At 34.9% G+C, this 27,932-nt stretch overlaps 1 protein-coding gene across 1 annotated transcript in view; it reads left to right on the forward strand.

Moving 5' to 3' along the window:
- LOC120353064 (protein amalgam-like) overlaps positions 1–27,932 on the forward strand; it is a gene marked incomplete in the record, with an annotated part of 512,682 nt that overhangs the window by 461,866 nt on the left and 22,884 nt on the right. The window contains 1 exon segment of the mRNA XM_039435585.1: positions 6,890–7,039. Within this exon segment, the coding sequence (XP_039291519.1) occupies positions 6,890–7,039 (150 nt within the window).

The following is a 27,932-nucleotide window of genomic DNA, read 5'->3' on the forward strand; positions in this document are numbered from 1 at the left end:
TCCATTCCTAATTAACCGATTGACTTGAAATTTTAAACTTAAGTTCCTTATACCATGAGGACCCGACAATAAGAAATTCAATGAAATTCAATTCAAGATGGCGGAAAATTGGCGGATAATTACTAAAAAAACATGTTTTCCACGTTTTTCTCGAAAATGGCTTTAACGATTTTCTTCAAATTCATACCATGGATAGCTATCTATAAGCCCTATCAACTGGCATAAGTCTCATTCCAGGGAAAATTTCAGGAGCTCCGTGATATTCTTGAGAAAAATGGAGGATAATGACTGAAAAACCATGTTTTTCTCGAAAGCGGCTTCAACGATTTTCTTCAAACTTATACCATGGATAGCTATTTATGAGCCCTATCAACTGGCATGAGTCTCATTTATGAGAAAATTTCATGAGCTCCGTAATATTGTTGAGAAAAATGGCGGATAATGACTGAAAAACCATGTTTTTCACGGTTCTCTCGAAAACGGCTATAACATTTTTTTTCAAATTCATACCATGGATAAGCTATCCATAATCCCTAACAGCTGTCATGAGTCTCATTTCTGGGAAAATTTCAGGAACTCCGTAATATTGTTGAGAAAAATGGCGGATAATGACTGAAAAACCATGTTTTTCACGGTTCTCTCGAAAACGGCTATAACGTTTTTTTTCAAATTCATACCATGGATAAGCTATCCATAATCCCTAACAGCTGTCATGAGTCTCATTTCTGGGAAAATTTCAGGAACTCCGTGATATTGTTGAGAAAAATGGCGGATAATGACTGAAAAACCATGTTTTTCACGGTTTTCTCGAAAACGGCTATAACGTTTTTCTTCAAATTTATACCATGGATGGCTATTCATAAGCCCTATCAACTGACATGAGTCTCATTCCTGGGAAAATTGCTGGAGCTCCGTAATATTCTTGAGGAAATTGAGAGTTACTAAAAAATCATGTTTTTCACGATTTTCTCAAAAACGGCTTTAACGTTTTTTTTTTCAAATTCATACCCTGTATAGTTATTTATCAGCTCTATCAACTGGCATGAGTCTTTTTCCTGGGAAACTAATGGGGGGTCCACCCCATCCTTGAGAAATGGACTTTGTAACATCCTTCTCGTGCATGATGTAGGTAGGTAGAGCAGTTCATAAAAATCTGGTGTGGTACACTCACACAACTTTCCTTGCTCATATTTGAAACAACGATCAGACTTCTGTGTATGTGTATGTATAATTTTTTTCAGAGTATTTTTTCCCTTGTGTAAATTGTGAAATTCGATGGATTTTTTCAAAGTCGTCAAAACAGCTGTTCTACAGTTGAAATATCTCGACTATGTGTTCTTTTTATGAACTGCGCTACCTACCTACCTCATGCACGAGAAGGAGGCTACTAAGTCCATTTCTCAAGGATGGGGTGGACTCCCCATCAGTTTCTCAGAATGGAGACTCATGCCAGTTGATAGAACTGATGAATAACTATACAGGGTATGAATTTGAAAAAAATCGGTCAAGTTATTTTAGAGAAAATCGTGAAAAACATGGTTTTTTAGTAATTATCCGCCATTTTCCTCAAGAATATAACGGAGTTCCTGCAATTTTCCCAGGAATAAGACTCATGTCAGTTGATAGGGCTTATAAATAGCTATCCAGGCTTATAGGACGATCCAGTCGGGGGTCCAGACTAAACGTCTGGCTACACGGATATGGCTACACTGACGGCTAGTAATATAATATTCCCAGGAATAGCTCTGATTAAAGTAGCGGTACCCAATCAATTTTTCCGCGATAAATGCATTTCAATCTTCAACTTGGTGCCAACCTAACAAAGTCAACTCAACTTAAAGCCAACCTGAGAAAATTATTAATTAAGTTACCTATTAACAACTGTTTCGAAGAGGTACTCTCTCTAGATTATAGTTCCATATTAACATATGGTATTGAAATTTTTCAATTATAAATTAAGAGAATAAGAAGAACATATATGCTAAAAGACGAACTTTAAACCCTTAAAAACCACCCTTAGAGTTTAAATATTGTCAAAAGATTTCTTAGTGCGCCTCTAAAGGGCCAACTGAACATACCTACTGCGAACCAAATTTGAACGTTTTTGGTCTGGTAGATTTTTAGTTCTGCGAGGGAGTGAGTGAGTGAGTCAGTCAGTCAGTCAGTGAGTGAGTGCCATTTCGCTTTTATATATATATATATATAGATAAACAGAACACAATAAATTTTCCAAAATGATCGTGTTTATATTTCACAGCTTCATCTTATACTTATTATACTTCATCTTATGCATTTCGGAGATGCTATATTTTGATTTTTCACATACTCGCTCACTCACTCACTCACTTTTCCACTATCCGCAGACGATGAAAGTCTCAGCTGTTTCAGCCAAGGATGAATAATCCTTTTAATGTCGTTCAGCGAGTTGTTCCAAATTTCGTGAAAATCGTTAGTGCCGTTTCCGAGATCTGTTGAACATGAATAACCAAATATAAATATAGTTGACCAGATATGAAAATACAGGAATTGCCAGCTTAATATAATGGGATACGAATCTAACTAAACAAAAATTAATTCCATTCTAAACTTAACTAGAACTTAGCATTCTAAACTTAATAAAAATCTGTACAGTAACTTTTTCTTTCATATCGACGTATGAGGCTCGAGATTTCTGCTGTTTGCAAGGCCATTTAATTTATTTTTGATACATTATTTTGTTGAAAGTGGAGTCGCTTATAATTTCTGCTCATATTTTCTTCTCTTTTTTTCCTGCCTTCTTTCCCTTCTATCCCCTTTTCCGATCCTCTTCACCCTTCATTCATCACTGTCATGCCCTCACAATTTTGATAAAGAATTGCTGAAACTTGTGCTGGAACACAAACCCTTTCTCTGCTAAAAACGACCCCAGATCTTCAGTAAAAATTGGTGGATAAATTCCACCCCTTCTCAAGTCCCAATGAACCTTCGTAATAAAATTGCCACACATTCCAGTTGCCTATCACATGTAAAACCATAGTTGGCTAGGTGTTTTTCCTCTCTCCTTTCTTTTCAACATACCCCGCCATGAAGCCTGTTTCTACTTTCGTTGCCCTATTATCATAGGTAAGGAAAGTATTGCTTTCCGGAAAAAATTAAGGTACCCGAATTTCTAAATTTCTATACGTTTCAAGGTCCCCTGAGTCCAAAGAAGTGGTTTTTGGGTATTGGTCTGTATGTGTGTCTGTGTACACGACATCTCATCTGCCAATTAAAGAAATGGCTTGAAATTTGGAACTTGAGGTCCTAACAATATAAGAATCCAACACGGACAATTTCGAACAAGTGCAATTCAAAATGGCGAAAATGATGTCAAAAACAAGGTTTTTTGCGATTTTCTTAAAAACGGCTCCAATGATTTTGATCAAATTTATACCTAAAGCTCAATCATTGATAAGCTCTATAACTACCACAAGTCTCATATCTGTAAGAATTTCAGGAACTCCACTACATCTATGCGTATTTTGATTTTAGATATCCAATTATCGGCTTCATATACAATTTAAACTGAAAATTTCAAGTGGAAGAGATTGAGCATGGAAATCTCTACAATTAACGACCAGTAACATTTCCACCTCAAATTGAAAATAAGCTCGAAATTCGAGAAAATGTGACTATTCAAATGCAAACTCAATGAGAGAGGCAACTGTTAGTTGTGTCCTGTAATATAAGCTTGGCTTAGATCTTTGAATAGTGCAAAGTGAATAGTGTAGACTTGAGATGCGCTTGAACACTAGCGTCAGGTGGTCAATTTTGAAATTATTACGGTACATCATGTGATAGAGATTACAACGAATATCACTCGTGGATCAATCGTGTACCTACCAATATCTCTCGTGTACCTACGAGGATCAATCGTGTACCTACAGGTATAATGCAAATTCTCATAATGGCAAGGAAAGTTGTGTTAGGGCAGCACACCAGTTTTTTTTTTTATTTTATTATACATTTATTTTGATAGTGATGATTTGTATTCTGATTCCTTTTATGTATATGGTGTTGAATTGGATAAAATTGTTGATTGATTGCAGTGGCGCAGACAGAATAAAATTTCGGGAGGGAATCATAACATCGGAGTAGAAAGCACTTAAACTTTGAGGGTGATACCGGTGGGTATGGAATACCCCCCACCAAAGGGGGGTCCAGGGGTCCACGCCCGGAAAATGTTGAAAATATACCTTCAATTTGGTGCGATTTTACGCAATTTCCACTTGAAAACAAACATTTCATTCAAGTTATCAGTAGGCCACTTATATTTCGATTGTCCCTTGAAAATCTCATAGGCCTATTGGTTTTTGATTTAATAACAAACAGAAAATGGAATAGAGTAGAGTTTTATTTGTCATTCAATTGTTTAAAAAATAGTGATTTTGTAGAAGGCCTACTCATTGATGTTCTGATAACAAGCTTGAATGCTTATTTTTGGTTCCAAGAAAGCAATATTTCATAGGCCTATTGGTTTTTGATTAAATATCAAATGGAAAATGGAATGGAGTAGAGTTTTATTTGTCATTCAATTGTTTAAAAAATAGTGATTTTGTAGAAGGCTTACTCATTATTGTTCTGATAACAAGCTAGAATGCTTAAATTTTGGTTCCAATAAAGCAATATTCCAATAACTTTAAAGGCCTACTTGATTCAAACTTACATTGTTTTTTTTTGGGGTGGGAGTTTAACATTTTTTTCAAATATTAGAGGGATGTGTTCCTCCTGTCAATGGTAAAAACCATGCCCGTTCATAATAACTGTGAAATTTTCGGAGATACTTTTCAGAAGAAGCTGCTGGAGCTTTGTTTAAGGATAGCCTATGCATGAAACTGAATAAACTATAATTAACTAGAGCAATATAAGCTATATTGAATTTCTTTATAATAATAGATAGTGAAAAGTGATCTAACTTTGAAGTGCTATCTGTATGTTTCTTTATCCCCTGCTTTCTAGTTCCTTACCCACTATTAATACCCACTAATAGTTCATTAGTATCACTTTCCTTGCCCTATTACCATAGGTAAAGAGAGTATTGCTTTCCGAAAAAAGTTAAGGAACCCCAATTTCTGAATTTCTATACTGTTCAAGGTCCCCTGAGTACAAAAAAGTGTTTTTTGGGTATTGGTCTGCTGTATCTATGTGCGTCTATGTACACGATATCTCTCATCTCACAATTAACGGAATTACTTGAAATTTGGAACTTGAGGTCCTTACACTATAAGGATCCGACACGAACAATTCCAATCAAATGCAATTCAAGTTGGCGGCTGAAAAGGAGAAAATGTTGTCAAAAACAGGGTTTTTCGCGATTTTCTCGAAAACGGCTCCAACGATTTTGATCTATCCAGCTCTATCAACTGCCACGAGTCTCATATCTATAACAATTTCAGGAGCTTCACCTCATCTACGTAAGTTTTGATTTAGATTCCCAATTATCGGGCTTCAGATACAATTTGAACAAAAAATTTTGAAGTGTAAAAGATTGAGCATGAAAATCTCTACAATTAATTATCAGTAACATTTTTACCTAAAATTGAAAATAGCTCGAAATCCGAGAAAATGTTATTATTCAACTGCAAACTTTTGGCAACTGTTGATTCTATCAAATCATTCACTATGGAAAGATAGCAGATTTCGTGTGGCTCCAGCGTTATTAAAACTCTCAACAGCTGGCTCAGATTCTTAAATAGTAGACTTGAGATGCGCGTAAACAATAGCGTCAGGTGATAAATCCTATACTATTAAACGAGCAATTTCTGTTTATATGTTTAGATGTTTGAATGTTTAGATGTTAATATGTTTGTATTTCACCGGATCTCGAAAACTGCTCTAACGATTCTCACGAAATTCAGAACATAGTAGGTTTATAATATAAAGATTCGATTGCACTAGGTCTCATCCCTGGAAAAACTCGCTGAAGGACATTAAAAGGATAATTCATCCTTGAAGAACAGATTTCATCGTCTGTCGATAACAGAAGATGCGTGTGCCTGTGTGGGAGATCAACTGTGTAATCATCCAAACAGCTTACCGTATCTCGCGAGAAATATCTAGAAATTTTAATAGACTATCAAAATAATCTGATTTGTTGACATGACATGGTTTATCACACTAAATTAGAATATATCATAATATTCAAAGTTAATAATTATTTTACAGTTTTAAGTGAGTGTTATTCTGTTATTCAATTTGGTTTGTGAACAATCTAAATAAGAACTTTTCTGTTTTTAAATATTTTTACTGAAAATTGGACTTGAATTCAAGTGTATGAAACCATAGAGAAACAATAGCGTAAGTAGATATCCCATGGTATAGGGAATTTATGTCGCAACTTTTACTGTTATCTCAAGCCGATTACTGTCGATTATTGTCAATTTTTACTGTTTTGTTGGGGTGATAGTGTATGAACGGCACAATTTGAGAGACTACCAGCGTCACACAGCTGCATAGGAAAGAACTATGTGAACTATCGGCCTGGGATAACAGCAAAATTTGCGACATAAACGCCCATGGGATATCTACTATGCTATCGTTACTCTATGATGAAACATAACCTACTTTTGGGACCATTTATAGTGTATAAATCAAAATTCGGGGAAGAAACAGTTTTGGGCTGTTTGTCCTTCCCCAATCATTTTGAAGAATTGTGCTCTGTTTATCAATAAATAAAATAACGAGCGAAGTTCGGTTTTCCCGATATTTTTCATAACGGCAAGGAAAGTTGTGCGAGTGCGCAACACCAGATTTTTATTTTTATAGATTCATTTTGATAGTGATGTTTTGTATTCTGATTTCTTTTTTGTATATTGTGTTGAATTGGATAAAATATTATTGATTGATTAATTGATCTTCTCCCTAATTCCAGATATGACTCCTACGACCACTAAGCCACCTCCAACTACCAGCACCACCACTGAGACAACCACTGCCACCGTCAAGGTCACCACCGCAAAGGCTAAGAGACCACGTGTCACCACTTCCACCTCCACTGAAATAGCTCCGCAAAACTATCAAGGTGAGAAGTCACGCTATGATTTTAAAACTCTCTATTGATAGTAATATCGGAGACCGAGCTTTGCTCTGGAGTACAATAGCATTAAATAGTATATTTCGCACCTGGGGCCAAAAATGAGACTTTTCTGGCTCGAAATCCGTTTTCAAGTCCGAGGCTATAGGCCGAGGACTAGAGAAGATTGAGAGCCGGAAAAAAATTTTTGCAAACGCTATTTTTCGCCACACAGAAAAAAAAATTATATATGAGAATAATTGTTTATTAAGCACTTCCAAAAGCAGAAGTGGGAGTTCATAGCTCTTGCAAATCTGAGGAAATCTGAATATCAGGAAATTGTCCAAGTATTTTTATTGTTTATTATGATTTGTCTAAATAACCTAAAAGATTATGTTGAATTATGTGGGAGGTTGAGTTTACACTTTTCTATTCTTTCAAATGACAATAAGATGATATTATTATAAATGTTTTAATTATTGAATAGTAAACACAAATAATGAAAAGTCTTTTGATCAGCTGTGTTAGCACACTTTAAATTTAGCGGCCTGAAATGGTACTCTTTCCGGCCTTAGCCGGAAAGAAACCTGTTTTGACGTCAGACGAGAGTCGTCTGCAAACAATGTCTTTCAGATCTACGTAGGGACTGGAAAACAGCTGCTTTCTGTGCAGTGTGGCGAAAAAATGTTTTCTTGAGAAAACATTTTGATTTTGATTGCTTGAGAGTATACAAATCGAAAAACTTTGAAAAATATCACCAGTGGAAATTTTATTTTTAGCATTTGCACAGCCTTAATTGGGATTTTCGTTTAATAATAATGGATTTCTATCAAAATTGATGAACTGTGCAGATTACTTGAGTTTTACCAACGGTATCCATTCGAAAGAAATGAGTAAGCTATCCGGAGAGAAATGTTTTCATAAGTTGCCATTTCATGGTAAATGTTGTTATCTTGAGAAAATCCACAGAGATTGAGTGAGACTTTGTGTCTCGAGTGCATCTCGACACAACTCAAGGTTATTGTTTTTCTTCCATCTGCGTGCGTTACGCTGCTGAAATGCAATAAAGGCTTTGAGAAGTCTATCTTATTGGATGTGAATGGGGGAATTCTCCCATTCCACTACCACAAAGGTGAGAGGAGGAGGAGGAAGAAGAAGACGGAGAAAAAGAAGTGGAAGAAAGTAGAAAAAAAGAGTAGGAGAAGATAGGAGAAGAAGTAGAAAAATCTGGTGTGGCGCACTCACACAACTTTCCTTGCCGTTATGAAAATTGATCACCTGACGCTAGTGTACTCGCGCATCTCAAGTCTACTATTCAAAGATATGAGACAGCTGGTGATAGGTCAATAACGCTGGAAACACACGAGATCTGCTATCTCTTCGTAGTGAATGATTTAATAGAACCAACAGTTGCCAATAGTTTGCAATTTAATAATCACATTTTCTCGGATTTCAAGCTTATTTTCAATTTTAGGTGGAAATATTACTGGACATTAATTGCAGAGATTTTTATGTTCAATCTTTTCCACTTGATATTTTTCGTTTAAATTGTATATAGAGGCTGATAATTAAGAATCTAAAATCAGACTTTGCATTGATGGGGCAAAGCTCCTGAAATTTTTACAGATATACGACTTGTTGCAGTTGATAGAGCTTATCAATGACTATTCCAGGTAAAAGTTTAATCAAAATCGTTGGAGCCGTTTTCGAGAAAATCGCGAAGAACCCTGTTTTTGAGAACATTTTCGCCATTTTAGGCACCATCTTGAATTGCATATTTTCGAAATTGTTCGTGTCGGATCCTTATAGTGTAAGGACCTTACGTTCCAAATTTCAAGTCATTCCGTTTACTGGGAGATGAGATATCGTGTACACAAACGCACATACACTCATACACACACACACACACACACACACACACACACACACACACACACACACACACACACACACACACACACACACACACACACACACACACACACACACACACACACACACACACACACACACACACACACACACACACACACACACACACACACACACATACACATACAGACCAATACCCAAAAACCACTTAGTTAGAAGACTAAGACTAAGAAAATAATCATTGAACTGTATAGGATACGATAAAAGCAATTTGTAATAATTAAAGATAATATTGTTATGCATCTACATGAATTGGTGGGGATTTGGACATATCAATGTCCATTCTTCGGAAAGAATATTCAAAATATACTTCCCACTAACTCTCTATCAAATCTCTCCAAAGAGATTGATTGAGTACTTTATTTATGTAGATTACAATATATACTGGCTTATACACTTATATACAATAGCTTACAATACAGAAAAATTATAGATGAATTTACATAATATAGACTTATTTATTTATCTACTCTTATGGCTTTTATCGGCAGAGAGATCCTTTCGGATGTTCTGCCTTGCCGTATTACCCAATGTCATTTCCTATCAACACTCAGTTTATAGGTTATGTCTTGGATCCTTCATTTTTCTCACTAAAAATTTGCACTTTCACTTCCTGAGTTCCTATTTTATAAATTTTAAAATCGAGAAAACTATTTTCAAACACAAAATCACATTTAAAAAGCAAAAACTATAAAAATTTTGATGATAATATTGATGATAACTGTAGATAATTATATTGTTATGCATCTACATAAATTGGCGGAGCTTTGGACATATCAATGTCCATTCTTCGGAGAGAATATTAAAAATATCCTCCCCACTAACTCTCTTCCAAAACGTTAATTTCATTAATTAAACTAAGGATTTATCTATGAATGGAAATATTGTTAAAGTTTTAATTAATATGAATATTCAAGAAAAAAAACAGAAAATTGATAAAGTAAAATAATTTTATAGGTGGCTAAGATCGAATTATTGATTAATAAAATGAAGTGGGCTGAAAGTAGATCAGGATCAAAGTAGATTAGTGTATACAATTCATTCTATAACAGGTTTAGAAGAAGAAGAAGAAGAAGAAGAAGAAGAAGAAGAAGAAGAAGAAGAAGAAGAAGTAGAAGAAGAAGAAGAAGAAGAAGAAGAAGAAGACAGGTGAAGAAGGCAGGAGGTAGAAAAAATGAAGAAATATGAAAGACAGCGGAAGAAGAGGAAAACAAGATGGAGTAGAGGGAGAAGGAATGATCGGTAGAGGAAAAAGAGGGCAGAAGGTGAGGGAAAGAGAAAAAATATGAATATCGGTGGTGGAGGAGGAGGAGGAGAAGTTGAAGAAGACAGCATGAAGAGATGAAGTAGAAAAAGAGAAAGAAGACAGTAGGAGGAGGAGGAGGAGGAGGAGGAGGAGGAGGAGGAGGATGAGGTGGTGGAGAATGTTGATGAGGAGGAGAAGGAGTAGGAGGAGGGGGAGAAGGAGGAGACGGAGGAGAAGGAGAAGGAGAAGCAGGAAAAGAAGAAGAAGTAGAAGAGCAACACAGGGAAATAAGAAGGTAGGAGGTGGAGAAAATAGATAAATATTATGACAGCAATGGTGAGGGGATAAGATCAATTATTAGAACATGAGTATATGGAGAATGAGAATATGAATATGGTGGAGAGAAGGAGGATGAGGAGAAGGAGGAGGAAGATGAGGAGAAGAAAGTGGAGAATGTGGATTACGGGGGAGGAAGTAGGGGAGGATGAGTTAACGAAGAAGAAGAGGAAGAAGAAGATGGAGAAATGGAAGAGAAAGTACAAGATGTATAAGATGTGCAAACATATGAGAAATAAGACAGGTAGATAGAGATGAAAAGGAGAAGGAGAAGGGGAAGTAGAAGGTGAAGGAGTAGGAGGAGGTGATGGAGAAGAGAAAGAAGGAGAAGGAGAAGAAGACGAAGAAGAAGGTGAAGAAGAAGAAAAATGAGAAAATGATGGAGAGGAGGAATAGATAGTACAAGATGTAAAAACAGATGAGAAATAAGAAAGCTAGGTAGACATAAAAAGGAGTGGTGATTGAGGAGGAGTAGGAGGAGGAGAAGGAGGAGGAGGAGGAAGAAATGAAGAAGAAAAAGTGGAAGCTTCAAAGCTATGTACGAAAAGAATGTCCCGGCAAAATTGAGTGGTTTCTTTTCAACGTAATAGCACTTTCCGCCGTACGCCACGCCCTAGATTGTCGATTGCCTTTGATAGACAAGGCGCAGCCACGTTAAGTTAAGTACCCACTTCTTCACAGAGTAAATAATATTCCATCTCCTATACCAGTCACAAACAAGGAGAATAGGGAAGAATCAATGAGGAGAACAGAGAGAGAAAATGGCATAGGTTAAGTGGGGCATGATGATATGCAATGCAAGAGCGAATACGTTGAGGTAATTTCAGGAGATTCTGAATTATTTCGAGAAAAATATTTACATGTTGTTGGATATAGTGAGGTTCACGTTATAAAGGCAGTAGAGAAATATAGGAGAACAACGTTGCCGATCCTCTGTCTTGTCAATGCCTTCAATGAACGGCTGCTGATACAGATATATTGATGTGATTAACTGTTTATCCTCGTTTGGAATACCCAATTATATTTTATCAAGCATGAAAATTATATTTTTCAATAGTTTTACTAGTAGTTCTGTGAACAGTAGACCTCGCGCTCAGTATGCTATATTGACCTGTTGTTATGTTTTCTCAAAAATTAATAAATAATTTATCAATTTAAAATGCCTAGAAAAAATTCTAAATAAATATAGAGCTTTCTGTCCTATCGTAACGTGACGTGTCGTCCTGGAATGTGAGTGTGAGCGCTGTTATCAGGTCTGGCTGCAACTGTCTACTACGTTGATGGAAAGATACAATTCTCAAGATGTTCGATGTTTTTGAACGGGTAGTATTATTGACCGAGCGAAGTGAGGTCTAAGATTCATGTCGACGGTTTGGCATTTCTCTCAATGTTTAAATGTTCATATGTTTTTATGTTGCGTATTTACGGCGAAACGCGGTAATAGATTTTCTTTAAATTTGACAGGTATGTACCTTTTTAAATTGCGCGTCGACGTATATACAAGGTTTTTGAAATTTTGCATTTCAAGGATAATATAAAAGGAAAAAGGAGCCTCCTTCATTCGCCAATATTACCGTAAAAATCAGACTATAGAATTCATCATAGATCAGCTGTCTAGTGGACTATAATACTACCCGTTCAAAAACATCGAACATCTTGGAAATGTATCTTTCCATTAACGTTAGAAGACAGTTGACTATAATACTACCCGTTCAAAAACATCGAACATCTTGAAAATTGTATCTTTCCAATTCAATCCAATTGTATCTCAATTTATCAACGTTGTAGACAGTTGCAGCCAGACTTGATAACAGCGCTCACACTCACATTCCGGGACGACACGTCACGGTACGATATAGGACAGAAAACTCTATGTTTATTAAGGATTTTTTCTAGACATTTTGAATTGATAAATTATTTATTAATTCTTGAGAAATCATAACAACAGGTCAATGTAACTCACTGAGCGCGAGGTCAACTGTTCACAGAACTACTAGTAGTCAACAACTGTCTACTAACGTTGATGGAAAGATAAATTTTCAAGATGTTCGATGTTTTTGAACGGGTAGTATTATAGTCCACTAGACAGCTGATCTATGATGAATAATTCTATAGTCTGATTTTTACGGTAATATTGGCGAATGAAGGAGGCTCCTTTTTCCTTTTATATTATCCTTGAAATGCAAAATTTCAAAAAACCTTGTATATACGTCGACGCGCAATTTAAAAAGGTACATACCTGTCAAATTTAAAGAAAATCTATTACCGCGTTTCGCCGTAAATACGCAACATAAAAACATATGGACATTTAAACATTGAGAGAAATGCCAAACCGTCGACATGAATCTTAGACCTCACTTCTCTCGGGCAATAATGAATTTTCATGATTGAGATGGAATAATTTGTTAATTAATTATCAATTTTCCACATTATTGGAAGATGATCTGGCAACAGAGCAAAGCGAGAAGAAGATAGCACTATCCGCTTTGTTGAATGTTAGACAAGGATAGCAATACCATTGCTAATGAAACACTGCCATTATAACATGGACCTGACTATAGGTATAGCGGGCAAGATATGGGATGCAAGATCGAATACGGTGAGAAAATTCCAGGAGATTCTGAATAATTTCGAGATAAATATTGATATGTTGTTGGATGGATCATTATTTATTTATTTATCTAGTTATTTATTCTTTCCTTTAATCTATTCATTTGTGGAAAAAATTATTACGAATCATATAAATAAGATCGGGAACGACTGTTGTTCGTTTGGCCTATAGCTTAAAGAATGTGTCCCTCTAAAAACGTTGCAACTGACAAAATTTCACAACGTGATGCTCCAGTGTAAAAATCTGGTGTGGCGCACTCACACAACTTTCCTTGCCGTTATGAAAATTGATCACGCTAGTGTACACGCGCATCTCAAGTCTACTATTCAAGGATCTGCCAGCTGGTGACAGGACAATAACACTGTAGACACACAGGGGTGCCCAGCCCCCCCAAGGGCAATGGCGCAAGCCCCCCCCCCCAATTCGAGTGTTTTGCCCCCCCCCCAAAATACCCTAAAACCATACCCTGAAACCCAACCTTTTAGTTTTTAATATTAGTCAGTGTATGACAATAAAATTCACATCATACATTCTAATCTTCCAAACTGCAATGGACATTATTTACCTTTGGTCTTGTCAGGAATTCTTTCTGTTTTTATTATTGTAAAAATATATACCACTCCTTCTTATCTTTTTTAGAATAGAAATGAAGTATCTTTTTGTAATGATTTTTTACAGTAGCAGCGCACCTGTTATTTGTATGGGAGGACTAAAAAATAGTAAACAATTATTATAGTTTTTAATATTCATATACCAGTATAATATGTTTATCAAAGCACTACATTACATCAGGAATATTTTAATAGGATATTAAATGGCCAGTAAGGGAGGCTCTGCCTTTTAAATGTTAAGGCTACTTATAAAAGGTTGTATAATAATATCATTTATAATTCTTTATTGCAAAAGAATATTGCATAGCAACTTTGGTAAACATTCATACAATTTTGGAACGTTCATAAAAAGATAGATTCCAGCCAAAACAAAAAAGAATTGAAGAACAGAAGGTTAAGGTTATCAAAGGTTAAGGCAATAAAATAATAGCACTTCAATGTATATTTCATTTTAAACACTTTTATTTATAAGTAATTATACTGTAGTTCGGTAGTTCCAATAGCAAATATAGTGACTAGTATGTTGCCGTCATGAAAACAATGAAATACAATTTACAGCTGATCATACATTACAATGCAAATAGTACAAAATATTTAAATCCAAAGTATTGTAAATTTTATTTCATGGAACAGCATGTATTGAAAAGTTTAATAAATAATGTATTAATTCAATATTTTGTTTCTATTATGGTGGAGGCATCATGTTTAACAATAACCAGAGTATTCAGAAGTGAATAGAATAATAATAGCTAAAAATTAATATATAATGTCAATGTCAGCAAGTTTAGTTATTCCAAATTATTATAAATTGGGACAGGTTGTTACTGATGTTGTGTTGTACGTTGTATTGACTTTTACATTACATGAGTAAATAACAAAAATCTAACAGGATGTATCATTAAATGGTTTGGTTTTTTGAATAAAGATATCATCTGAACAAGTAGGCTACATTTTGTAAATTCTATCTCTATTAATACCAATAACAACTTATACAAAGAGAAAAAGTAATGAAACATTACAAACAATAATTACTCGATTACTGTGTGGTAAATAGGGTGTGAACTCAAAAGATTGAAATTAGCTACAGAAAGGTATAAATTTTCTTAAATCTTTGACAAAAGAAGTTTTTTTCTTTTCACACTTGAAAGTGCGAACTTGTTAATGATTTCTTCATTTGAGATCTGTTTTAGAATATCTTTCTCGCAAGAAAGAATGAGCAAGCTTGAAAGCAAACTATCCCCCATGGTGCTTCTAAGACGATTTTTAACTATCTTCAACCGACTCATAGTTCTCTCAGCAGAACAACTTGTGACTGGCAGAGACAAGAGTATCCTATAAAGTATACTGAGATGAGGGAATCCTGATAGATTCAATAGGCACCTGTATGGTCTAATAAATCCTCTTTTCATCCAGTCATCAACATTTTTCTTTTTCTTGAACTTGTCAGTCACTGTAACGTTCTCCTGTTCTTCATCTCCATCATGGTCAGAGCTTAAACTATCCTCGGGATTAGCAGTACTGGTTCTCTCTGAGTTCTTCTTCTCAGACATTACATCAGAAATATCTATGTCCAAGTAAGTAGCTTTGTAAACATCAATGAAGATGTCTAGTTCGTCTACAATTAACTCCTTATCTAGATTGTAGTATTCACTAAGATTCTCGATTGAAGATGGATTGAATTTAAGGCCTTTCTTCTTATCATCTACCATCTTCAAAATTCCATCATGAGAAAAATATCCCATCTGCGTCACCATAGCCAGAGAACTTTCTGGAAATCTGTCAGTTAGCTGGGTGTAGAGAGAGTCTAGAACGTGGAAATAAATATCAACCTTTACTTTCTTTATAGGGTCTTCTATGCATTCATCAATTGCCAACTCGTCCATGAATCTTTTCCTTTTTCTGATTCTTTGTCTGGTGGGTAAAGGAATGTTGTGTTCTTCAGCAAAGGAAGTAATGCCACTTTCAATCTTTTCCCATGCCGAATCTTGGCGCATGGATGCCAGTTTTTCCTGTGTTTCTTTAATAACTTTTGGGACTGTACTGTAGTCAATGGTAGGTGACTGAAAACAAATTGCTATGGGAGACAATATTTTGAACAAAGAAGATGCTATGTATATAGTGCTTATATTTTCAAAATCTGTCATTTGCTTTAGGAGTCCCATTGCTTTTGCTTTTGTGTTATTGTCAGAATTCTTGTCAGTTGACAAATCTTTCAATGTTTCTCTTATTGTTTCAAAACAACTTACAATGGTTTGAAGGGCATCATTTTTACTTGACCAACGAGTAGTCTGTACTCTTTTTAAGCGTCTCTTGCTTCTTTTTTCCCCCTTTTCTAAATTTTCGAGCAAAAGGTGGTGTCTCCTGTGGCCTGACATGAAAACATACAAGTCTTCCAAGAATGAAAACAAATTCCTCATTTGACGGCATATATCAAGGGACTGCTCTACAACAAGGGCAAACCTGTGAGAGCAGCACCATACATAAAAAGCTTTAGGGTTTTCCTCTGTGACTAGTGATTTGAGACCTTTGAACTGCCCTCTCATGTTCCCTGCACCGTCCATACTCTGGCCCACTATACCTTTTAGATCAAGGTTTAGGGCTGTTAAGCATTTCTTTAGCTCTCTAAACAACATTTCCCGGATGTATCCCCACTTGTAAAAACCTTGACCAAGCGCTCTTCTGGTTTCACATTTGATATTGTAGTTTGTTGTGTATCATCCATGTGCTCAATGTAGCGAAGTATGATAGTGGTACATTCTTTTTTACTCACATCCTGGGTAGAGTCTAATATAATTGAATAAATATTGGTTGATTTCACACTTGTTACAATTCTTTTAACTACCACATCACTCATTGTATTGATAAGATCAGAAATATTCCTGTAACTCCTGATGAAAGTCTTACATTCTCAGTCCTTGCTCTATCAATTTTTTCAAGGTAAACTCTCGCGTCTGGACTATATTTTCCTATAAGTCTAAATAACCCCAACAGCTTTCCTTCTAAAACATCATTTTTGCGAAACGCAATCATTTCCTCACTCAAGTAACGACAACAATCAATGACAACTGACAGGACTTCTCGGTTTTGGTCAACTGCTCTGTTAGATTGTTGAGCAAGGCTCGAATCTAGTCTCTTTTTCGAGATCCATTGGATTCTGGCAACCTCTGCAGATATATGATTTTTGGAAGTCTCGTGGAGTACAAAATCTCTTTCTCCTCTATGCTCTGTCCATCCTCTGTAGCCTGCTGTTCCCCATACAGACCGTTCCGTTGGAAGTGCAAATAGTGTGCAAGGCAAACAAAATACAGCGTCTTTTTTTTACTGTACACTAGCCACTTCCTAGGTTTCACACTGTTATTGGGTAATATACAATTTTTCCACAGAGGATTAAATTTTCTTCCACTTGTTGAAGGAAATTCTATTGATGATAAGTCTTGATTTTCCAAATTTAGAGCCACGTTTATGTCTTCAGGAGAGAGCTTGAGGTTGGCATATGAAGCTGGATCACTGTGATCTTCATTAGGTAAAATATCCAAGTCTGGTTCATCTACATCACTTGTTCCAAAATTGACAGGTTCCTCCTGTTCTTCCAGTTCTTGGTCTGACCTACAAATATATACGACAATTTTTTTATAGTCTGTGAGAATTTATTAAGCCCTGAAATAAGAGGTTTTAAAATTCTAAAAAAATGATAGGCCTATAACTTCCAACACATGCCTGAAGAAAATTAACCCTACTCATGCTGAACAGTGAACACAATATTGTAAAAATACTTGTAGTGCTATACCGACTAAAAGATCCATTTCAAAATAAATAACACAGCCCCAATGCTGTACATAATTTTAGAGGAATTAAAACTCAGTTAAAAGTAAGTGATAGATATTTTATATGAGTATGATTCCAATAAAAATAGGGTCCATTAGTGACATGGTTTGGGGGATTATTGCCCAGACGGCAGGGAAGGGCGTGGGGTACTACTGAAACTACTAAAAATCCTGCATTCAAAATATATCAATAATATTTTTATGCTTCATATTGAGTTACACTTAGCAAAATATAACATCGTTAAGGTGGGAGAAATTATTATTTAACTACATTAGGATATCTCTATTCAATAACTTGATTTTCTAGTCAAGTCCTAAACATATTTTATAGACTAGGTCAAATAAAAGACTAAAAGACATGCAAATCAGGGTTATGAACTCAATAGCAAGTATTGTTTCATGTACACTGGCAAAACAATTAGGTTTTAAGGAATACAGCTTGGGTAAGCCTACTTGCAATTTAATTTTATAACAAAAAACCGTTTTAAATTTTAAGAAAACTTGAATTTTTAAGTTTTAAAAATTTAAGTAAAAACCGTTTTTGCCCCTTAGGTTTACATTACTTATTACAAAGTTAGGCCTACCTCTGTGTTTCTAGTCCAGAGTCTGTGACTTCTAGTAGTGGTAAAGTAATAGCATCAGTCTCGATCTCGCTGGTAGATCTATCTTGGAAACTTCCTGATGTTGACTCAAAAACATCTTCATCTTGGTCTTGGGTAGGTCTACTCATTGAAGTATGAGGGATGACATCCAGGGAAGTAGATTGGCTTGAGCTTGGCCCTGGAATGTATTTTTGCCATGGGCCATTGTTGACTTTCATTTCAACTACTTTATAATTAATTTTCAAATTGTTCTTCAACTTGTAACTATGCTTTTTATTACAGTGATCCAACCATTTGTCTTTGCGATGGATTGTGTTGCACATCACTTCCAGGCATTTAAATTTGTACAAAGTTTTTGCTCTCTTTGGCATGTTTAGTTTTATTTATAAAAATAGGAACACAAATCCACAACAGCTAAAGTCTAGGTTCAGTGCTGAAATACCTGTAAGCTGTAATCAAATTTTAGGTTGGGATATATCTATGGGTAGATGACACACAGCTGATAAGTCAAGATTAGTAATTTTCAGGAGAGCAATTTGAAAGTTTGGCATAGCTGCAAAAATCAGCTTTAACTTATAATCTTTTCTTAGGTACCCATTTTACACTACAGTAATATAATCAGCTGATCTTTGACTATTCGAATATGAAATATCAAGGGTTATTTATTTTCAGATTTTATAATAGCCTAACATTACAAACACTTATCAACTTTTGCCATCTTTTGATAATTGGATTATTATATAAACCGGTAGTAGAGTGTTGATATTTTTATGTGTACTTATTAATATTTGTCATCTTAGGGATTGGAAGAAAATGTTTTATCAGGCTTAGGCAAGGTCTATATTTTCTGCTATTTACAGAGATACAACATATCTAGTAATATCATCTAATTTTCTATCTAGTTTAGATCTCATTTTTCTGAACACAACCATATGGATAAGACAATTTGGTCAAAAATGTGACTTATGTGATCTACCCACAGATATGTAGTATGTTATTTCAATCACAAAAATTAAACGGCGGCCACTTATTTTAAAAAAATTGGTTTTACTAATCTCACTTTGTTCAAGACTTTTCACACCCCTCTGGACATATTTACACTGGTTAGAGACCGTTTTGTTCTATTTCAAAAGGTAGACTACTTAATAACTCAAACTCAAAACTCACGATTCACATTCACCACATATTCACTAATGGCTGAAACTGTGACAGACTGCAAACGGCAGACAGGGTTGCCAGTCGAGCCACTGCCAACCTTACAACCCTAAACAGATAGAATATTTCTCTTAAGGATTTACATGGAGATCCTGGAGTAAGTTTGAACAGAATAATAATAAATATTTAGCTATATTTTGATCTTCAATCTTCATGATATGGTAAAATGATTATTCAGTACTTTTAACTGTTGAGTATAATTCTCATTTCTCTGGTTATCGACATGGTTAAAAATGTTGACATAAAATCTAAAAAAAAAATCATGCCCCCCCAAAAATGTTGATGGCGCAAATTGCGCCATGCCCCCCCCTTGTGGGCACCCCTGTAGACACACGAAGTCTGTTATCTTTTCATAGTGAATGATTCAATAGAAAAAAATTTTGCCAACAGTTTGCATTATTGAATAAACACATTTTCTTGAATTTCGAGCATATTTCCAATTTTAGGTGAAAATGTCACTGAACATTAATTGTAGAGATTTTTATGCTCAATCTTTTCCACTTGAAATTTTTTGTTCAAATTGTATCTGAAATCTGATAATTAGGAATTCAAAATCACACTTTGCATTGATGGGGCGGAGCTCCTGAAATTTTTACAGATATGGGACTTGTGGCAGATGATAGAGCTTATCAATAAATATTTTAGGTATAAATTTGATCAAAATCGTTGAAGCCGTTTTTCGAAAAAATCGCGAAAAGCCCTGTTTTTGACAATATTTTCACCATTTTAGCCGCCATCTTGAATTGCATTTGTTCGAAATTGTTCGTGTCGGATCCTTATAGGAGAAGGACCTTAAGTTCCAAATTTTAAGTCATTCCCTTAATTGGGAGATGAGATATCGTGTACACAGTCGGACATACACTCATACACACACACACACACACATACAGACCAATACCCAAAAACCACTTTTCTGGACTTAGGGGACCTTGAAACGTATTGCAATTTTGAAATTGGGGTACCTTATTTTTTTCAGAAAGCAATACTTTCCTTACTTATGGCACAGAGGAAAGAAACACTATGCTTATTCCGTGCTTATGGTAATAGGGCAAGGAAAGTAAAAACGCTGATAGAATGATTCTCCACCTCGCAGTGACATCTGTGTTTGATAGTTCGCACTATTATAATATTAATAAAATAGTTCGTACCATCAACCACAGATGCCACCACTAAGCTGGGAACCATTCCACCAACGTCTTTACACTGCGGTTTCACATTGTGAAATTTTTCAGTTGCAACGTTTTTAGAGGGACCCATTCCTATATTCTATTACCGAATTTCGATAATGAATAACATGACCGCAAAAATAGGATATGCTTGAAAGTACAAATTTAATTTTTGTCTAAAAAATATATATGATCTAGAAATTATCGAGCTTATTCAATACTAGCAGGTAGCCCGTGCTTCGCAAGGGACCAGTTGAAAACTTGACTAACTGAAAAATGTATGTAATGAAATCTTGAAGTATTGATAATAGGCCTATAGCCATCCTTGGTGAATGAAGAATCTATTTATATGCAAAATTGCAAGTTTATCAGTTGAGTAGTTGAGACGTGATGATGCGTCAAACATAATTCACCTATCCCGTACGTGTATAAGCCAGTTCTTCATTCTATAATATTAGAGATAAGCCTTCCATATTATAAAGCTGTTATTTGATTGTTGACGTTATTCGATTGAGGTTGGCAGCCGTGGTTTGCGGTGAAGGAAATGAGTGGTTTAAGTCTTACACTGACATACATAAGTCAGTGAAAAGATTGAAATTATGGTGATATATATTTAATCTAGAGTGCTACTTTGTGTGATCATCAGAACCTTGAGGACCGATAAGGATTAGATGAGTACGGTATAATCTTTTCCTCTTAAACACTGTTTTAAATCGTGAAAGTCAGTTTTTAAAGGTGACGAACAAAGACCTTAAAGATGCATAGACTCACATGCAGCGCTAGTGTCTTACTTGGAATTGAAATCCGCCATTGAGGGGGCAACCATGAGATTATTACATACCAATGCCACCAATGCCTTTTTGATCTATAGTATTAAAAATAAATTATATATAATATCTCGTGCTAAAATACCCCAATGGCGGCCTTCAATTTCAAGTAAGAGCTATCATTGGGAAGGCATAGGCATTGTGGGTCTATATCTCTTTAAGGTCTTTGTTGACGAAGATATTGTTTTAGGTTAGAACGATTGAATACGAGACAATTAGGGTGTGGCTTGGGATGGATATCGACTGATAGAAACTATCGATTAATTTCTAATCGATGTCAGAAAGCTTCGACCTAACCTCAAAACATCGATCGCTTCATACTCGACTGGAAATAAACATCGATTAATTGACCGGGAATAATGAATCAATAGGCAATCTACAGCAATCGAAATGGGTACAGTAGATGAAAAGCTAGAGGAAATTCTGAAAAAGCTAGGGAAGCTGGACATTCTTGAAAACAAGGTGGATGCTATTAATGGAGCTCTTGGGAAGGAAATAGAAAGCATAAAAACGAAAATACAAGCTATTAAACAGAAGTGTTTGACAACTGATAGGTATAATGCTGAAAAAGATATGAGGTATAACCTATTATTTTTCGGAGTTCAGGCAGGAACGTTTTTCGCGATGAATGAGGAGATAATGAGAATATTGAAATACCTTGTACCAAAAACCGATGAGAGCTACATCAGAGACATATGGAAGACAAATAAGAAGAAGGATGAATCACCAGTGGTTGTAAAAATGAACTCACTAGTCATTCGTAATCTTATCTTGAGGAAGAAACGTTCTCTACAAGAAAGCTCACAGTTCGAACACATAAGAATAAAAGAGGATCTAACCAGAGAGGTCCGAGAAACAAGAAAACAGCTGTTTCCACATCTTATAAGGCTAAAAAAAGAAGGGAAAAAGGTGTATTAATGATGGACAATAAATTGAAAGTTGACAGTCAACTCTTATCTCTGGAAGAGCTTGATAATCGAGGAGAAACTAGTTCAAAGAGATGCAAGAGTGAAGAGACATCCCCAAGGAACCAGGAAGATAACAAAATCCAAAGCAAACAGCCGATAAAAAAGGGAAAGAGAGCAGCAGGACAAGATAGTTCAGATAGATTTTTAACAAAAGGAGTGCAAAAAACTACTGGAACAGACCATCGCAGTGTACAGCGAGGGAAGCAAAGTGCATCATCTGCAGAGGAAGAGAGAATGGGAAAGCTTCAACAAGAAAGAATTAAAGAACTTGTGCCGGGCACTCTCTTTAATTCAGGCCTTTTCCCTAGTTATAATAGTAAATTTAATACGCAATAGACTAGAGCCATTATTGTAAGTGAGTTAGCGAAATAAATTATTTTCTCTCTCTATTATGAACGGCCATGACTTCGAGTTTCCCATGATAGATATTTAAAAATTGTGGCTCCGAGTCGTCGAGGAATGTAGATTATGGAATTATCTCTAAAACTTAGCCTTCTTGTCGCGACATAAAATGCGATAAGTTGGAAAACAGCAAGCATTGAAATTATAACAAACTACCAATTTTGCAGTTACTATTTGGTCCAAAGGCTGTAGAAGGCACTCGACGATTGGTCAAATTGATTCTCTTCGCCCAATAGGAGACCTGTTTCTAAATACAGTAGTGGGGCGATTCCCCAGCCGACAGACCAGATTACGTTTCGGAGGACACTTTGCTAGGAGCACTACGAGAGTAAAGATGTAGTCATTATGTTTCGCCCTTTTTGGGCAAGTTTACAAGTTTATATCATTTTTAGTTAATGTAGGAGCTAGTTTTATTTTTTATTAATGTTTAAATTTACTAGTAGTGCCATGTCCTGAAAGGTTTAATTGTGTTTCTTCATCATGTACGAATAATTGTTCTTCAAATAACCGCTAAGGTACGTAAACTAAGGTTAAAATATAATTTAGGGAAAATAATTAAGTGAAACTTCAATCAAAAGATTTTATCAACAAAGCCTGTTATTTTTCAAGTTAATAATATTGATTGAGAATAATCCTTTTGATTTTATTAGTGATGGAAGATACTTATAAATTTTTTCTAAAGAGGTATAGAAAGTTTTCAGTTACGTTACATTTGAGTTATTGTTTCTAGAGATATATTATCGTAGAGTATTGCTGAAAGTCAGGAAGATAGCCTTTAAATTGGAATGAAACTTTTAAGAATTGTTCATATTGAGTTTATGACATTTTTTAATTATATTTTTCAGACTCTGTTTTCTTATGTCATTAAGGCTTTTGAATGATTTAGTAAATTTTTATGATAGAAATCTTAATAGATGAATAAGAAAGTTTTTCTTCTCCAGGAAATTAATATTAATGAATGTTCAAATTTTAATATTTTTTTCTTTTATTGTGTTATAAAGTGTCTTGTTTTATTAGGTAATAAATTCATAATTTCAGTTGATACTAGTTTTTGGACTTGTATTTGTAGGTAAATCAAATCATAAACTCTGGAATGTTCATTTTTAATTAAGGTTCTAAGCAGTTTTGGGCGAATGCCCGTTATTTACACTTGGATAGCGTCCTATAGTTCATAAATAATAAATAAAATAAATGTTGGCTGGCGCACAAGTTTCCAACAATACTAGCCGAGCTACTATATGAAAAATTATATTTGATTTTGCAAACCAAACGAAAAATATCATAAAAGTTAACATCATAATTAATGAAGTATTCATTTTTCTAAAAGCATTATATTAATTTATTACGAGTGTTTTCATAAAGTTGCATTGTAGATTAATGACACTCTGGCAAGTAAATTTGTTTTAATCTGTTAAATTTTGAGAAGGAAATCAGAACGTCAAGATAAAATCTAAATTAAATAACAGAATAAACTCCTGTTTTAGCTTTTGATGAATTGTAGGAAGAGTTAGAAATTAATGCTGTAATACATTTATTTACAGCGGTTCATGTGTGTCCCCAAACCAACTTCTTATACTACCACCCCTTTGGTTCCGCAACTTTATGTAAAACCGCTTCAAGACACCCGTTCAGACGACAGGTCTAGGGACGTAAGAGGACGTCGCCGTCAAGCCAAATTCAACCGGTAAAAGCTCACCGCCAAAAACAAGGTACTGTAACCCCGACGATAAAGCAACGTACAAACCAACGAAAGTGCAGTGTAGTGAAACAAAGGTTCATTCGAGAATGTCAATAAAAAGTGGGGATTCAAAATTATTATGAAATGGGTTATATGGGTTACTATCGACGAAATTTGGGTTCAACGGGTTTTTTTCTTTCTTGAGTAATTTCATGTTGAAATTGATTGGTTATTTTATGACTGATCTTGTTTGGTTTTGTGACGTATTGCTATCTAAACGGGGATAGTAATGCGCCCCCGAATCAGATGAAGAATGTCAACAAAGTAACATGAAATTGTTGTTTCTGTTGTTCGATTTTAGTTGCCAATGTTTATTGAAACTGTTTGTATTTTTCAATTATTTCAAATTGTAGTGTTTTTCTATAGTATAAACCTATTAAATCAGGCATGGCAAGATTAATTGAAGTTTTCTTGACTGTAGCCCGTTCACCTGCATGAATTAGGTCTAGACTCAGGTATTTTCTAGATGTGCCGGCCTATTTCTAAATTCTAAATTTTATTCAAAATTATCTTCTACAGGCACACAACTGCGCCACTCTGCTGTCTAGAGATATTTAAATCTCTGGAATTCAAATTTTCTTAAAAATTAAATTTTTCATAACTTACTCTAATAATACTAGATCAATTTTTCTGAGTCTATACTTAATAATTCATTCTGTGAACGTGTTAACTGTCAATATTTTAGGTTTGGAGTTGAATGAATAATTTATTGTTGCTACTCCAATTTTTCTGAAGTTTAAATAATTGTAGATGAAACAGGAAAGTTATTCAGTTATGTTAAACCATTAAAATGAAAATCTTTTGAAGTGCTTAAAGATAAAGTCAGGTATTATTGAAGCTTAAGTTGAAAGTATTCTGAAACTTCATATTGAAATTGATCATTAAGAAATTAAAGGTTTAACTTTAGAATAAAAATGAGTAGAAGAAACTAGGACATGTGAGAAAAAACTGATTCTAAGTGCTGAATAAATTTTTTGTATTCTGTAATTCCGTGAATGATGATAGAAATTATTGTAATGTCAACGTACGAATTCTGGTCTCACGTCTGGTAGTTGAATATCATTATAGTAGTAGTGAAAGTGAATATTGAGATTTTAAGGTCAACCCAAGTAAATTAGGAAAATTTGGAAATTATTATGGGAGAATGTTTGAGGAAAATAGGAAATTTTTTTGATAAGTTTAGGTAGATCGAAGGTAATCAGAGAATAAATAGGAAACTGTTTTATTAGTTATTGTTGATATGTAGTTTTGAAAAGTTGATGAGTAGTTTTGGCCTTGAGATGTTTAAACTAAATAATTGGGTATTGTAGATTAAATTTGAAACGATAATCAAATCCTTGGGAATTTGTATGAAAATAAGTTGATTCAGATGAGGTTGTTAAGTCCCTTTATCAGTAATGTTTATTCTCGAAAAGGTGAATCAGTTTTATTATTGGAAATATTTTTTTTAGGTGTGATTTTTGCGGTAGGCATGCGTAGTGATAGGGTAAAGATCCGTTGTATTGATGACGTTTCCTGTAGACTGTGGGGAATTTTTTTTGTTTGTTTAGTTGAGACTCAAGATTTAGAGGAGGACAAGGGGATGTCCTGCCTGTGTGTGTTGTTGTTGAATTTAGGTAATCGGCGCGAGTGTAGGTCCGTGTCCAGAGAGAACGGAGCACTGCCCGAAAGTTGTCCATGTAACAAATCAAGGAATTTAGCTGTGACTAACCTTGCAAATTTGTACGGTGGAATTGTATAATTTTAGCGAAAGGCACCGAAGATGGTGTGAGCTAAGATTTTTTGTTTGTATCTAGTAAACGGTCTGGTTCATTCGAGAGTTATGGGGCTCGTCAGTAGAATAACGTAAACCGAAATCTAGAATATTTAGTGAGTCTTCGTAGTGATTGTAAGGAAAACAATCAGCGTAATGCAGTTTAGGGAAGCCCAGTCAAAAGGTTCGTTAATGTTTGGTAGGAAAGTCAGCCGCAAAAACACAAGTGATAATTGGTGAAAAAATGGGTATTATTGAGTTTAAAGTTGCTTAGAAATTTGGTATGGTAACGAAAATTGAAAGTTTTAGGCAATGAATATTTAAAGTGATTAGTTAAGGTATACAAATAAAATAACAGAGAAACTTTTTCGAGTACCTAGGTAATGTTAAAATGGTTATCAGTGAAAGTAGAAACAAATATTGGAACAGTACTGAACGGGTTAAATTAAAATAAAATTAACAGTGAAATTCTTCTAGTTGAATTTGAAATGAAAAGGGAAAAATCTCTTGAGTTAAGCATGAGTTTAAATTATTCTGTAGTTGAGAGTTGAAAGGTTGATTGAAAATTTAAATGGGGATATAAGGTATCAAAGGAAAATTTAAATGGGGATATAAGGTGTCAAAAAGGAAATAGAATTTTTGTTGGGAAAATTAAATTAAAGTAATTAACAGCATAGTAGAAATCTTATCTTGGCCAGTAGTAGTTAAATGCCGGGTGAACTGATGTAGGAGTCTTGGTCTAGTTCAAAGGAAAATGGAGAAGGAAGAGTGAGAGAGTTTTCCATGTGAATAAGTTGAGATATTTTGAGATCTAGTAGAGTAATTGAAACTAGTTGGATATGAAGTTTATTGTTGAGAATAATTATGTGAGGCTCCAGTAAGATTGAAAATGTCAGTGAACTTGAGAATCAGTAATAGTGTAATAGTAGTCTATTAATGTGTTAGTGTATTGGTAAATTCAATAGTGTTTAGAGAAAATGTCACGTACTTTGAGTTTGAGATGAATAACCATGATCGCTGTCGAGTCAATTTATCCAGTTGAAGTTGTAGGCAGTAAGAAAATTACAATACTCTAGTGACAAGCGAAGTATAAAATAATTGTCGATTAAAACCTGGCACTCATTGTTTTGTTTTGACTAGCGTTCTGTGGTAGAGGTTTCCTACTAGAATATTATAATGAAAAGTGTTTTTCTCATGATTGTGGAATGCAAAATCGCGCTTGTGTCATATAGCTCTCGCGTTGATCTAATAATGCAATTTCAACCATTATTATCTTTGAATCGTAGTCGATGTAGAATAGTATTGCCTACTGAATTGCTTTATATTGTTAAAAATATATTGCACTCTCAACTCTATAGTAATGATAGTTAGATTTCAATACATTCAGCTGAGTGAAAAAGTTTCATCCTTTACTATTATGATCAAACGTACTTCATATTTTACAACAGCAGAGTAACATAGAACCAATTAAAACTATGATGTCTTTTAAACGTTTTCCCTTGTTAGAGTTTGCCAAGAAAATAACCAGGGACTCAATAAAGTGATTGAAGTATTCAAGATTATTATACTCGGTCCGTCTTTAGTACCTACTTAAAAGGTGGACACGCCCATATTGTTTTGTCCTGACTCTTGCCACAGTTTTAAAGACTCTTGCCACAAATCTCAATTAGA

The sequence above is a fragment of the Nilaparvata lugens genome, chromosome 9 (genome assembly GCF_014356525.2).
Source record: "Nilaparvata lugens isolate BPH chromosome 9, ASM1435652v1, whole genome shotgun sequence".
Lineage (NCBI taxonomy): Eukaryota > Metazoa > Arthropoda > Insecta > Hemiptera > Delphacidae > Nilaparvata > Nilaparvata lugens.